Genomic DNA, 12,937 nt, shown 5'->3' with positions numbered 1-12,937 from the left:
GGCAGGGGCAAGATTGTATGTAGGTCGGCCGACGGTGCAAACAAACTTGTGGAAAACAGTGCCTTCGCCGAACAGACAGAACCTCGGGGGATAGGGTACCCACCGGCAGGGTCAAACTATGGTTTAGAGGGGAGCAGCTGCCCAAGGAAATCAAGTTCCTGTACACCAAGGTGGCAGCACTGCAAGAGCCTGGCGAGATGTTTCAAATGTGGTCGGCACCACAGCAGTGACACGCTATGCTCGGGGCTAAGCTGTGCTAACTGCAAGGGTAACCACACGGCTACGCACCCGCAATGCGAGGCCAGAAGGAAAGCGTTTGCAATTCAAAAAAGCATGACGCTCGAAAACTTATCACGGGCTGAGGTCATGGCTAGGTACCCGACACTCTTTGGTAGATCTCCACCCAACCCTGGGGACCCAGGGGAGTTCCCCCACCCACTTGGCAAAATGGCATCCTCCCCGAACGCCTAAACAACAACACTGAGGCAGCTAGGGAAATTCACTCGGGCAGATAGCCCTCAATTAAGTGAAAAATTTGTGAGAACAACGCCCGTGGTCTCATCTATGGCCCAGGAAAAGCTTAACGCACTGGGATCCATGCTTACAGCGTTCCTGGTGGAACCCAACAACATTTCCAAGGGGGAATTGGCGCAGAAGTTTTTCCAACAGATCTTGGAGTATGTTAACTCCTCCAATGCTGAACTCGACCGTTTGCAAATTTTGCAAGGGGTGGAAGCGGGATACTCAAAAAAAAACAATGAAGATTCTGCAACTAAACATTCAAAGTCTGACTTACAACAACAACAAACAGCTTCTCAATATGTTTCTAATAAACAACGAAATAGACATTGCAATCCTTTCGGAGATCTGGGTTGTAAATAATGCGGACTGCAGCATCTTAGATTACAACTTTATCGGCAAGCCCAGAGAAGACGGCTACGCCGGAGTAGGAATCTATATTAGATAGAAAATAAGATTTAGCATTCTGAAAATAGACTGTGATCTAGATTAAGACCTTGAACCTCAAAAACAACCTCAACATTTTTAGCGCACACGCATACGCCTTCAATGACACTTTCCCAATTCAAATCAGGCATTAAAAAGGTGTTCGAGCTTGCGGAGTCCCTAGACGACTACCCTTCAGTCGTAAGAGGAGATTTCAAAGCCAAGTCTTCCATCTGGGGAAACCCTTCCAGTGACCGCAAGGGCCGCAGCATCGAGAATTCTACTCGTGAGGCGGGGTTTATCTGTCTTAACGACGGATCTCAAACTTTTTCCTGGAACCCTTCCCAATTCTCTGTTCTTGACCTCACCTTTTCCAATTACAGGAACGGTAGAATTGATTGGCAATCCCTTAAATCCAAAAAAACCAACAGCAACCACTTCCCAATCGTTCTAACAGTCGAAGGTTTAGATGCCTCCATTCAAAAAAAGAAAGTGCTGCACAATAGAATACATCGTATTTTAGGAGCAAGCAGTTTTACCAATCTGCAAGAGCTCAACGATAAGGTCAAATCCATGACCAGTAAGATCACAGTTACCATTCCCAGCACCAACAAGTATATTGCCAAAAAATGTTGAAACAAGGGGATAGAGAGACTTTTTCGCGTTAGAAATGCGTGCAGGCATAAATACTATTACACCAAACAAATTTGAGGATGCCAGGGCCACTGTAGAGGCCGACCGCAGCCTGCAAAATGAGATTAAAAATTTCAGAAGGTCCAACTTCTTAAAGTTCTTAGAAGAGCTTTCCTCTACGCCCTCAATGTGGAGTAGAGTAAAGAACCTAAAGAAATACGGACAAGTCAAGAACGTAGGGAACACATGGACAGACGAAAACGACAATGGCTTTCTAAAAATGGTCAAAGACATCCACTCCACTGCAAGCAGTAGACCCCCAGAGAACATTCCTCCTCTGATTGGACCAGGCGACCCCGAACCTTTGGACATGGGGGAATTTCTGTCCTTCCTGAAATCCAGGTACCCATATTCGGCGAGAGGGCCAGATGACATTTCGTTCAGGATGCAACTTCCTGTGGGGAAAAAACATCTTTGAAATTATAAACAGGGTATGACTCAGTGGCATCATCCCAGAGGTCTGGCGTAGAATCAAGGTGGTACCGATTCCCAAGAAGAATGCGGACCCCGGTTCCTTCCAAAACTACAGACCTATTTGCCTGATAAACACCTTGTTAAGGTCTATAGAGGGGTAGATAAAGTTAAAGCTGGACGAACATATTACAAGGCATGAGATTTTGCCGGTCTGATCCTACGCCTTCAGGAGGAACAGGTCCACGGCGCTCTGCATCAACGACCTGATCAACGAGGTCCTGGCTCTGAAGGCGAGAGGGAATCAGGTCGTGGCGGCATGTCTTGACCTACAAAGGGCATTTGACTGCGTAAGAGTCAGTTCGACCCGAATCACACTGCCTGGATTGCCAGCTTCCTGAGCAGGCGTCTACTCATCAAGGGCAAGAGTGAGGGTGAGGTGAACAGGGGAGTTAGTCAGGGCAGCTGTCTCAGTCCAACTCTGTTCAACTTGTACACCGCAGAACTGCACGAGATAAACAGTATGCGGACGACTTCGAGAATCGAGGTCTTTGAGAGTACAACTTCGCATTGAAATTAGGTTAGATTTCGACTTTTTTAAGGGTGCTGTTGAGAACAAGCACAGCTTAGACCAGGCGGGCATATAAGTTCTCCATAGGGAAAAAAGGGCACTCCTGGCAAGGGGAGGCTTCGAGACCTACTACTCTGATGGATCAGTAGCTAACAGACTCTCTAGCGCAGCTTTCCTACACGATAGCTCAGGTTTCATAGAAAGCTTTTACACGCACAAAACCTTGTCATCTCTGTCCGCCGAGTTGCTTGCAATTGAAAAGGCCTTGGACCATGCTATTTCCCGCGGGTTTTCTCGTATCGCCATCCTAACGGACAGCAGAAACGGGGCTCTAATACTGGCAAGGAGCATTCAGGATAATTTTACCGCCTATGAAATCAGGGAGAAGATCCGTCAAGCCCAATACCTAAAGAAGGTAGAAATCCATTTTATACCCGGCCACGCCAACATCCCTCAGAACACGGCAGTTGACTCAGCAGCCAAAAAAGCACACAGACTGGGAAAATATACAGTCGTTAAATGGAATCTTAAAGATGCAATATGTGAGATACACCGAATACTGAAATACTGAAAGAATGGGAGAGAGAGAGAGAGTATGCCGAGTTTGCCAGAGTTAAACGCAGAGGATACTGCTCACTTTTTCCCTCTACCTCAACAAAACCATGGTTCCTAAATAGATATAAGCTAAAAGCCATTGGCGCTAAAAGGATCAATAGACTGCTTAGCGGCAGTGCATTTGATAGGCACACACATGCCAAAATGCACGTAGTCGCTAGTAACATTTGTGATAATTGCGATACTATCGATGACGCATTGCATATAATTTTTAAATGTACCAAGTACAACACAACAAGACTAAACTACCCATCGCTAAGGAAATTAGCAAATCGCAAATTAGCTCGTACCAAATCGAGTTCATCGACAAAATTGGAGTAAAACTGCAACAAGTTACATATCTCGAAGTAGCGACTTCCACCTTGTAAAGGCGGGCTGCGGTAACATAAAACCTCATCCTAAGAAACTTCCAAAAATTGCACTGAAATGGAGGGCGGAGGCGCAATTGCGCATAATTTGAAGAATGGCGAGAAGCGCACCAGCGACGTGGACGCTGGACGACTGCCATACTTCTCGGATTTGCATCTGTGCCCGGTGGTGCTCAGCGGCCTGACGGCCAACAATTTTAAGACGCCAACGAAAATTCAAGCTGCAGCCATACCCATGGCGCTGACCGGCATGGGTAAGTGTAAAGTATTTAAATGTAATCCTAAAATAAAAATGTTGTTGCAGATCTGCTGGTGCAGTCGAAGAGCGGGAATTTTGGTCATTCTGCAAACACGTGAGCTGTCCATACAGGTGCACGACACATTCTCCGCTACTTGGGCCAGAGAATGCGGTAATTAAAGGTGAATTCGTTTAGTGGCGGCACCGATGTGACCAAGGATCGTGAGAAGCTGCGGAACTGCCATGTGGTCATTGGCACACCGGGCCGCCTGCTGCAGCTGCACGAGAAGGGTGTGTTCAATCCGTCCCGCGTGCGGCTGCTGGTGCTCGACGAGGCCGATCAGCTGTACATGACAAAGAGCGTGCAGAGGACGGTGAATGAATTGATTGCGCTGCTGCCGCGACAGCCTCAGGTCATCGCCTGCAGTGCCACCTTCGATCACAATTTTGACGAGATAGCCAGGATGATGGAGAGGCCCATACTGGTATCGAATAGCGAACGGGCCACCGTGCTGCTGGGCATTCGGCAGTGTGTCTACAAGCTGCCGGAGCAGATCAACAACATGCTGTAGATGCGTATGAAGGTGGAGGCGCTGAAGAAGATCTTCACGCAGCTACACTACGAGCAGTCGGTGCTCTTTTCCAATTCCAAAATGCGCGCAGATTCGTACTGCAATTACCTGAAAGCCGGTGGCATACCCTGCATGCTGCTGTCGGATGATTTCGCCCAGAGCGAGCGCTCCGAGGTCTTTGAGAACTATCGCAGCTTATCGGTGCGCACCATTGTGGACACGGATCTGATTGCATGCGGAGTGGACTCGCATCATGCCAACCTGGTGATCAATTTGGATCCGCCCAACGATCATGTCATATATTTGCATCGGTCGGGGCGTTCCGGTCGCTTCGGGTCAAAGGCCATTGCCATCACATTCATCTCATCGCCGAAGCAGAGCGAACATTTTAAGCGGATTCTGGCAAAGGCAGGCACTGGCATGTCCGTTCTGCAGTTTCCCACTGAAGGGCAGCCGTCGAAGGGATTTAATTACTTTGAATTTGATGCTTATGGGTTTCCGTATTACTTTAAGTCGGAAGCCAACGAGCAGGACGAGAATGAGTTGAATCAAATCAAGAAACAAAAGGCCACCAAACTGGCCATCAAAATATCCAACGAAAAGGCAGAAAAGGCATCCAGAGACGTGTCTCCAGTGGAGGTAAAGACGCAGGTCACAGAAGCAGCTGCAGGGCAACAAATCGTTTAGGAATGTGCCCAACAAGGAGTTTTTATCGCTCCCGCTGTAGTGCAGGAGGAAAAGCCAAACAATCTAGAATTTGAGGTTAAAACATATCCCACAGTGGCAGACAGCCAGCAGCCGTTGCCGGAAGACATTCTATCGCCAAACGATGACAAGCCCAGCACCAGCTCGGCAGCCAAAAAGAGGGAAAAACTGAGGCGAAAAGCAGAGAAACAAAAGCACGCCAAAAGCAACTTGGGTGCGCCAGAAAAAGCGAACGTTAGTGCTTCGGCAGACAACAAGGAGAATCGACCAACATATGGAGCAGAAGCGAGAATGGAGAAGCCGCTGGAAACACTCATGCAAGTGGAAGACGGACCCCGACAGATGTTTCCCAGCCACCAACACACCTCTCGGTCAGCTCGGCTATAGCCGAAACCACAGGAGAGCTACCGCTAGAGACCCACCAAACAGTCATGGAAGTGGAAGATTCTCCACAGACATCACAAACACCAACATATGTGTCACAGGAGCCAACGGCGACCCCGTCAGATGTCTCCCAGGAGCCAACCCAATCGACTGGCTGCTCGGCTGCCACTCACCCGGGACCGCCCGCAAATTCAATCAATACGAAAACCTACTTCCTAGTGGTGCCCGCCATGGACAACAGCTCGACCACGCTGCAGCCTCATGTGCTGTCGAATACGGTGGACGATGCCAGCAGCATTGTGTCGGACAGCCTGGAGTGCGGCTATGGCAGTGATACATACCTCCTATGTCAGCCACTACACGGAGAGCGATGGCCAGTTAATGTGGCAGAGCTACAGGGCACGTCTGCAGGTGCTCAAGCGTCGTCGTCGCTCCCTGAAGACACGTCCCTGGTACCACAAATGGTCAACGTTTGGGCGTTTGCACAAAGCATTCAAGAGCGTCAAGGTATGTGTGGAATGGATTACCATTTTGGTTCGGGAAATTAACCTTTAATTGCAAAGACCCGGCATTGAATCGCTGCTGCCAGTGCTGGCCCATCATCAGTTCCCATTGAAGTTTGAAAATCGGGAGAGCTGAATCCAACGCTTGAATGCCTACAAAAGGCTATTCAAGGTGAACAACGAGTTGGACTGGCTGGACGAGTTTTACAAGACGGCAAAGGAAGTTTACTCTACGGATTATGGTAATGCCACGGAGCAGGACAAATCAGAGAAGCCGCAACAGCAGCAGCAGCAGCGCTGGGTAAGCTGAGCGTTCATGTTGCCCATCAGATGTATATTACAGCAGTTAAAGGAAGTTGTTGAGGAATTGAGTTCCCCGTCGAGCGGCTTTGGTGAGAGTACAGAGGAGATTGCTTCATCTGGCATTGGGACTTCTGCCTACAATCCTTCTGCCTCCTCGGATCGACTGGAAAATTATGATGAAGATGACGAGGACACAGAGAGCAGTTACAGCTATGAATGCGATGAAAGCAAGGGAAAAAATGCCAGAGTTGCAGCCATTGCTGCTAGACCCATTGCCATTACTGTCAGACAAAATGACAACGGCACAAATAAAGCAAAAGTTTTGACCACTGGAACTGATCAGGCTGGAGGCAGTCACCCAAAGGCTGACCCAGAGGAAGCTGCAGAAAGCAGCGCCACAGAGGAAGATGAAGAAAGCATCGCCCAAGGCGAGCCAGATGAAAGCAGCGCCCCAGAGGTTCGTGCAACAGAAACTTCGGACTTGGACCACATAAACCGCGCCATGCAGCTCTGGGAGGAGACCTTCAACAGGCAGTATCTGCTGATAACAAACCATGTGGCCGCACACATGTCACAATTGCACGAGGAAGATGGTTAAGCACACAACAAAAGAAACAATTTTCTCTTACCGATGAGTAGTCGGAAAGTTAGTCATTAATTATAAATCAAATTCTTAAAAATGCTGCATCAGTCTCGCTCTCTCACTGTTTAGACTTCAGAGAATGTTAACTATACTTTAACGACACTAACTACACTTTTTGAAATGTTAACTGAAACTTAAGTTATTATACCCGGTACTCGAAGAGTGAATTTGGTATATTGTATTTGTGGGGAATGACGGTTGTATGTAACGCACAGAAGGAAGCGTTTCCGACCCCATAAAGTATATATATTCTTGATCAGAATCAATAGACGAGTCGATAGAGCCATGTCTGTCTGTCCGTCCGTCCATCTTGTTTGTCGGCTAGTTCTCGGAGACTATAAGAGCTAGAGCAACCAAATTTTGCATCCAGACTGCTGTATGCTCACACCAAAACCAGTGTATTTCAAAATTTATACCCGCCACCTACAATTCCGTAGGGAATGGCCATATCTATCAGATCACCAAATTGGGATCCGATTGGATCATTATTATAGCCAGAAAGAAGAAATTAATTAGCAGNTAGTGACCAGGACACCAGAAGCGGTCACACTCATTAATCGTCTGTCTCTGACCGAACATATCGATAGCAGGAGTACTCGGTTGCAACGGGAGAAAGAGGGATAACGTCCAGCGACAGTCGCCGCCAAAGTAATACGCACATCAGATAATCTGTTAAAATGAAGCCAAACCAACACCAATGGAACAAACTATGAATAAAGATAAATAAATAAACCGTCAGTGTCCTACCATAAAAAGAGGATTCTGCATTTTTACTAAATTTTGACTTTAAAAAATCGGGAAAAGTCGGGTTTATTTTCTATGGCAGAAGTTTCTGTTAAAGAGAAAAGTTAAAGAGTTAAAGTTAAAGTTAAAGTTTCTGTTAAACAAAAGAAACAATTTTCTCTTACCGATGAGTAGTCGGAAAGTTAGTCATTAATTATAAATCAAATTCTTAAAAATGCTGCATCAGTCTCGCTCTCTCACTGTTTAGACTTCAGAGAATGTTAACTATACTTTAACGACACTAACTACACTTTTTGAAATGTTAACTGAAACTTAAGTTATTATACCCGGTACTCGAAGAGTGAATTTGGTATATTGTATTTGTGGGGAATGACGGTTGTATGTAACGCACAGAAGGAAGCGTTTCCGACCCCATAAAGTATATATATTCTTGATCAGAATCAATAGACGAGTCGATAGAGCCATGTCTGTCTGTCCGTCCGTCCATCTTGTTTGTCGGCTAGTTCTCGGAGACTATAAGAGCTAGAGCAACCAAATTTTGCATCCAGACTGCTGTATGCTCACACCAAAACCAGTGTATTTCAAAATTTATACCCGCCACCTACAATTCCGTAGGGAATGGCCATATCTATCAGATCACCAAATTGGGATCCGATTGCGTCATTATTATAGCCACAATGAAGAAAATAATTTCCAGTGGCAAAACCCACCCTGTCCCGCAGCTTTTGTTGTTCTTTTCACATCCTCTCATTCACACTCTGCTTGTGCTTCACTCTGCCGTCCCTCTGCCGCTGCCTCTGCCGGCTTTTAACCCACCCCGTCCCGTCTGCAGTGTGTGGGTCTAGGGAAGGGCGGCGAGCTAACGGAGCGTGTAGGTGTGAGAAGTGTTGTAGATGTAGATGACAGATGAAGAAAATATTTAAAATTTGACAAAACACCGCTAAGGTGCAGATGTACTGAGTGCCGGGTATAAAAGTTGTGACTCGTAAGAAGCGTCTCACACGTCCCTTCTCGTTTCTTGCTGTTGTTTTGTTGTCATTTTGTTTCTTTTTGTTGGTGTTGTTTGGCCTTCAGCAACATGTTGCTGGATGCATGTTCTTGCGGTTATTGCTTTTGCTCGTTCTTTCGCTTGGATGTTTCAAGGTCTCTCGTCTCCCAATTAAAAGTGACATTTTGAAACATAATGCGGCGGGCTGCACTTAACATGTTTTTTATGCTCTCTCTCTCTCTCTCTCTTTCCACATTTTCCAGGGTAACTGCTGTCTCGCTATTCGAACCCACAAAAAACTTGTCTACGATGCTCATGATATAATATCTAGCCAGAGGCTAGATTGTCGTCAGCCATTTTAGCCATAAACTGCGCTGACAACCCCCATTTGGCCGGCAGTGGGCCTGAGCCTGGTTGGTTGGGTGTTGAATTCCAAATTACACGATCGATTGTCTCTCTCTCTCTCTCTCTATAATATGGTTGTATACAAACATATATCATTGGCTTCACTGCATCTGTATGTGCATGTGCATCTCGATCCGTTACGAGTGTTGATTAAAAACGAATTACAAATGCAAGCACAACGATTTTTCAACGCTCCACAAGATTCCATGCCACCCATAAACTAGAGAATTACTTCGGGCCGCTTAAAATGGTAATCGAAACTGGACGCCAGCACAGCTCCCCCTCGACTGATGGGGGCTATTTTTTTGACACATTAAATACGCATTTGTGAAATATGTTGAAAGAACGGTACACAAATCTTAACTCAGAGCTAAAACACTGTTCATTTTTCAATTGGGTAATTTTTCAAAACATTTCTGCTAGAACATTTCTTGATGCCTTGTAGGGGCTGCCGAAAACTGTTAATTGAGGGGCAAGCTTCTTCATAAAGTCTTGAGGGTTTTCATTTCGAATGGTATGTGAACTCAGAATAAAAAAGAAATGCAAAAGGTTTCAAGCGCTAACAATTAAGGCGCACATGAAGTCGAGAAAATAACCGACGACGAGAACAGAAATTGGAAAGATGTATGTACATACATATGTACATATATATACATATGTGTGTACATATATGCATATATACATATAATGTTTTTATATTTATCTGAAAAGATTTGTCTGTAAAAGATGGTTTTGGTAACAATGTTGATAATACGCCAGCAACGAAGTCGAGAAGCGACGGCGTTTACATAATATGCATACAATTTTGAATAAAGCAGTATAAAATCTACATTTAAAACAGCATTTGAGTAAACCCAAAATAGGTACAGTTTAGGAGGCCAGTCCACGCTGACGACGCTTCACCCGGGCAAAGGGACCCACAGCGGGATCCATGATGAAGTCGTACAGCACACGGCTCCAGCTGGTGTGCTGCGGCATTGTCTCGTAGAATTCCGGGGCAATGCGCTGACCTCTGGCAGACGAGAGCCGGGTACAGCGGGAAAATCATGATGCTCGTTGTGGTACCCCACATTGAAAGTAATCCAATTCAGAGGGTCATAGTACGAGTACGTCTCGAAGCCCTTGTCGAACATGTAGTGCTCTGAAATAAAGTGACCCGCCCTCGGATGCAGACCCGTCGCCAGAATGGAACCAATCAGCAGATAGTCCAAGGGCTTCCAACCCAAAAAGTAAACAATCAAAGCGTTGAACGTCAGCTGGACAACGGTATTGATGATCTTCAGGCGTGTCGGTGGCTTCGGGTTAATAATCAACGGACGGAATATATAGAAGAACGGCTGCAGGCAGACCCAAAGGAATTTTCCAAAAGTGGTTTTAAAGAGTCGTGCCTCCAGTAGTGTGGGTATATCCGTATCGATTGCCTCGTCGCCTTGGTAACGATGATGTTCGAGGTGGTGTTTCTTGAACGATATGCTCATGGGTAGGCCAGACGGGATTGGGATTGCAAACGAATCCCAGCATGCGATTGTGAAAGGGACGGCTGTGTTCAAAGGCGAGATTGTGCGATATCTCGTGGACGGCCAACATCAGCGAGTGGTTAATGATGCCTCCAAAGCAGTAGGCCGCCACAATTGGCCATGACCACGACAGATCCTTGACAACGAACAGGGCCAGTATCTGTGTCAAGACCATAGCCCCGGCAATCCATTTGAAGTTCGGGTCGTGTCTGAATAGCTTCTTGATTTGCGGATACTTTTCGAGTATGATTTTACGGCGCGAGGCATGCGGCTCCTCCGTGTACACCCATTTAAAGTCGGACTTTAAAAATTCGAGAAAAGTTGGGCTTATTTTCTATGACTTTCTTTTGAAGAGTTTTTAAAGTTTGTAATTTTTTGTTTAAGGTTATTTTAGAGGTAGCGGTTTATTTTTTCACATAACTTAAGTATCTTAGATCTGGTTGTAAAGAAAAGTTTATTGATACTGCTATAAAGTGGATCCAAACTCTGTGTGGTGTTGGCCTACCGTCTGGGTAAAGCTTTGAAATGCAAAAAATGTTGATTTTTGTGAGATATTTTTTTACGAAATTTGGAATTTAAATACTCGGGAAAAGTCGGGTTTATTTTCTATGGAAGAACTTTTTTTTAAAGAATTTATTAACGATGTAATTTTATGTTTAAGGTTTTTTCAGAGTTTGCGGTTTCTTTTTCACATAACTGTAGTATCTTAGATCTGCTTGTGAAGAACTTTGATTGTCTGAAAAAATGATTGATGCAGATAAAAAGTGAATCCAAACACTTTGTGGTTTTGCTTTACCTTCTGGAACATATACAGCTTTGAAATGCAAAAATGTTGTTGATTTTTGTGAGATATTTTTGTGGGATCCGGTTGGGGTACGGTAGTGACCAAGAACACAAGAAGCGGTCACACTTATTAATCGTCTGTCTCTGACCGAACATATCGATAGCAGGAGTACTCGGTTGCAACGGGAGAAAGAGGGACAACGGCCAGCGACAGTCGCCGCCAGAGTATCGTAATATAATACATAATACTACCATTGGATAAAGTTTGAGCTCAATATTTCACAAGGGAGACGCGCCATTGCAAGAAGGCAAGGTAAAGCGCAGGAAGCGATAGGCGGCGACCAACTCAACCAATACTACCATACACAAGGGGGTAAAGACAATCTGGAGCAAGGAAGGGCTGAGAAAGAGATTGTCGATACGTGCTGTAGAACTTGGACAAGAAGCATCTCGTGGACCGGTGGTGCAGGCAGCGAAGACGCAGAGACAAGACATTGGATCTGGTTGCGTCATCGGTGGATGTGTGCAGGAACGTATAGGCCAAGGGCTGGTGCACGAATTTTGGCAGACCAGGTGCTAATAGGTGCTCCTCATTCAAGGAACACCTGTTTGTCAGTCGTTTGCCAAACGTTGCCGAAAGAGGTTGTGTAGCTCACGATTTTTTCATTGTCTTCTTATTTTACTTCATTGTTTACGAAGACAATGAAATATGCATGCAACTACTATTCTATTTTGGATGTGTAATGAAATGTGTATGTAATAGAATCTATATTCAGTTAAATCTTTTGTTTTTGTAAAATGGAGAGAAGCGAGATCTTGGCATTGCGAGTTTGAGAGTTGCGTTGGAAGTTGTATGAGTTGCAATTGAGTACGACTGGATTAAAGGTGGAATTGCAACAGAGATTATTGTCACATTACGAAGTATATATCGAGGGTGAGTCAGAGACGGAGGATAATGGTGAGAAGACATTATATTGGTGTCATCCGTGTCAACTACAATCAATCGACAAAACAGAGCAGGCTGGCATCAAGGGCTAGGAGTTGAGAGACCAGGTAGATCGTGGTTCACCCTTAAAGATGTCGAGGGCAGCGTAAGTCAGTTCTCAGGATCGAAGTCCCCGGATATCGATCAATGGATAGGAGAGTTGGAAGATTGTGCAGCTACAGTTGAGTTCGAAGTCGAGATTATTTTCTATAGCAGAACTTTTTTTTAAGAATTTATTATGTATGAATTTGTATACCCGGCACTCGAAGAGTAAATAGGGTAGAGACACCAAATGTTGGCTCCGGACTGCTGTATGCTCACACTGAAACCAGTGTATTTTAAAAATGAGCCACGCCCCCTTCCGCCTCCGCAAAAAGGCGAAAACCTCCCAAATCTACAATTTTGAAGATAAAAGAAAACTAAAAACGCCGTTCCGTAGAGAATGGCCATATCTATCAGATCACCAAATTGGATTGGATCATTATTACAGCCAGAAAGAAGAAATTAATTAGCAGTGCCTAAACCCACACTGTCCTGCAGCTTTTGTTGTTCTTTTCACATTCT

The 12,937-nt window shown here is 45.4% G+C and overlaps 3 protein-coding genes and 1 long non-coding RNA gene across 4 annotated transcripts; 3 read left to right on the top strand and 1 right to left on the bottom strand.

The window, feature by feature from the left end:
* The first annotated feature begins 3,406 nt into the window (after window positions 1-3,406).
* LOC117591104 (probable ATP-dependent RNA helicase DDX20) lies at window positions 3,407-3,977 on the top strand. Its single transcript, XM_034284206.1, has 2 exons — window positions 3,407-3,857; window positions 3,908-3,977. The coding sequence occupies exons 1-2, from the start codon at window positions 3,662-3,664 to the stop codon at window positions 3,958-3,960; spliced, it is 249 nt and encodes an 82-aa protein (XP_034140097.1). The 5' UTR covers window positions 3,407-3,661; the 3' UTR covers window positions 3,961-3,977.
* Window positions 3,978-4,407: 430 nt separating this feature from the next.
* On the top strand, window positions 4,408-6,911 carry LOC117591103 (probable ATP-dependent RNA helicase DDX20). The gene is made up of 2 exons (XM_034284205.1): window positions 4,408-6,009; window positions 6,066-6,911. Exon 1 carries the CDS (start codon window positions 4,414-4,416, stop codon window positions 5,098-5,100), a length of 687 nt encoding a protein of 228 aa, XP_034140096.1. The 5' UTR covers window positions 4,408-4,413; the 3' UTR covers window positions 5,101-6,009; window positions 6,066-6,911.
* A 3,027-nt stretch (window positions 6,912-9,938) lies between these two features.
* LOC117591111 (sphingolipid delta(4)-desaturase DES1-like) lies at window positions 9,939-10,665 on the bottom strand. Its single transcript, XM_034284214.1, is given in 2 exon segments — window positions 9,939-10,095; window positions 10,098-10,665. Coding segments are annotated over 2 exon segments (606 nt in total). The 5' UTR covers window positions 10,567-10,665; the 3' UTR covers window positions 9,939-9,958.
* An 812-nt stretch (window positions 10,666-11,477) lies between these two features.
* LOC117591112 lies at window positions 11,478-12,169 on the top strand. The gene is made up of 2 exons (XR_004574354.1): window positions 11,478-11,618; window positions 11,675-12,169. It is a non-coding gene; the product is annotated as an uncharacterized LOC117591112 (long non-coding RNA).
* The last annotated feature ends 768 nt before the right edge of the window (window positions 12,170-12,937 follow it).

Source organism: Drosophila guanche, unplaced genomic scaffold (assembly GCF_900245975.1).
Source record: "Drosophila guanche unplaced genomic scaffold, DGUA_6, whole genome shotgun sequence".
NCBI lineage: Eukaryota > Metazoa > Arthropoda > Insecta > Diptera > Drosophilidae > Drosophila > Drosophila guanche.
The sequence above is the reverse complement of the archived record's forward strand: the minus strand, read 5'-3'. Positions and strand labels throughout refer to the sequence as shown.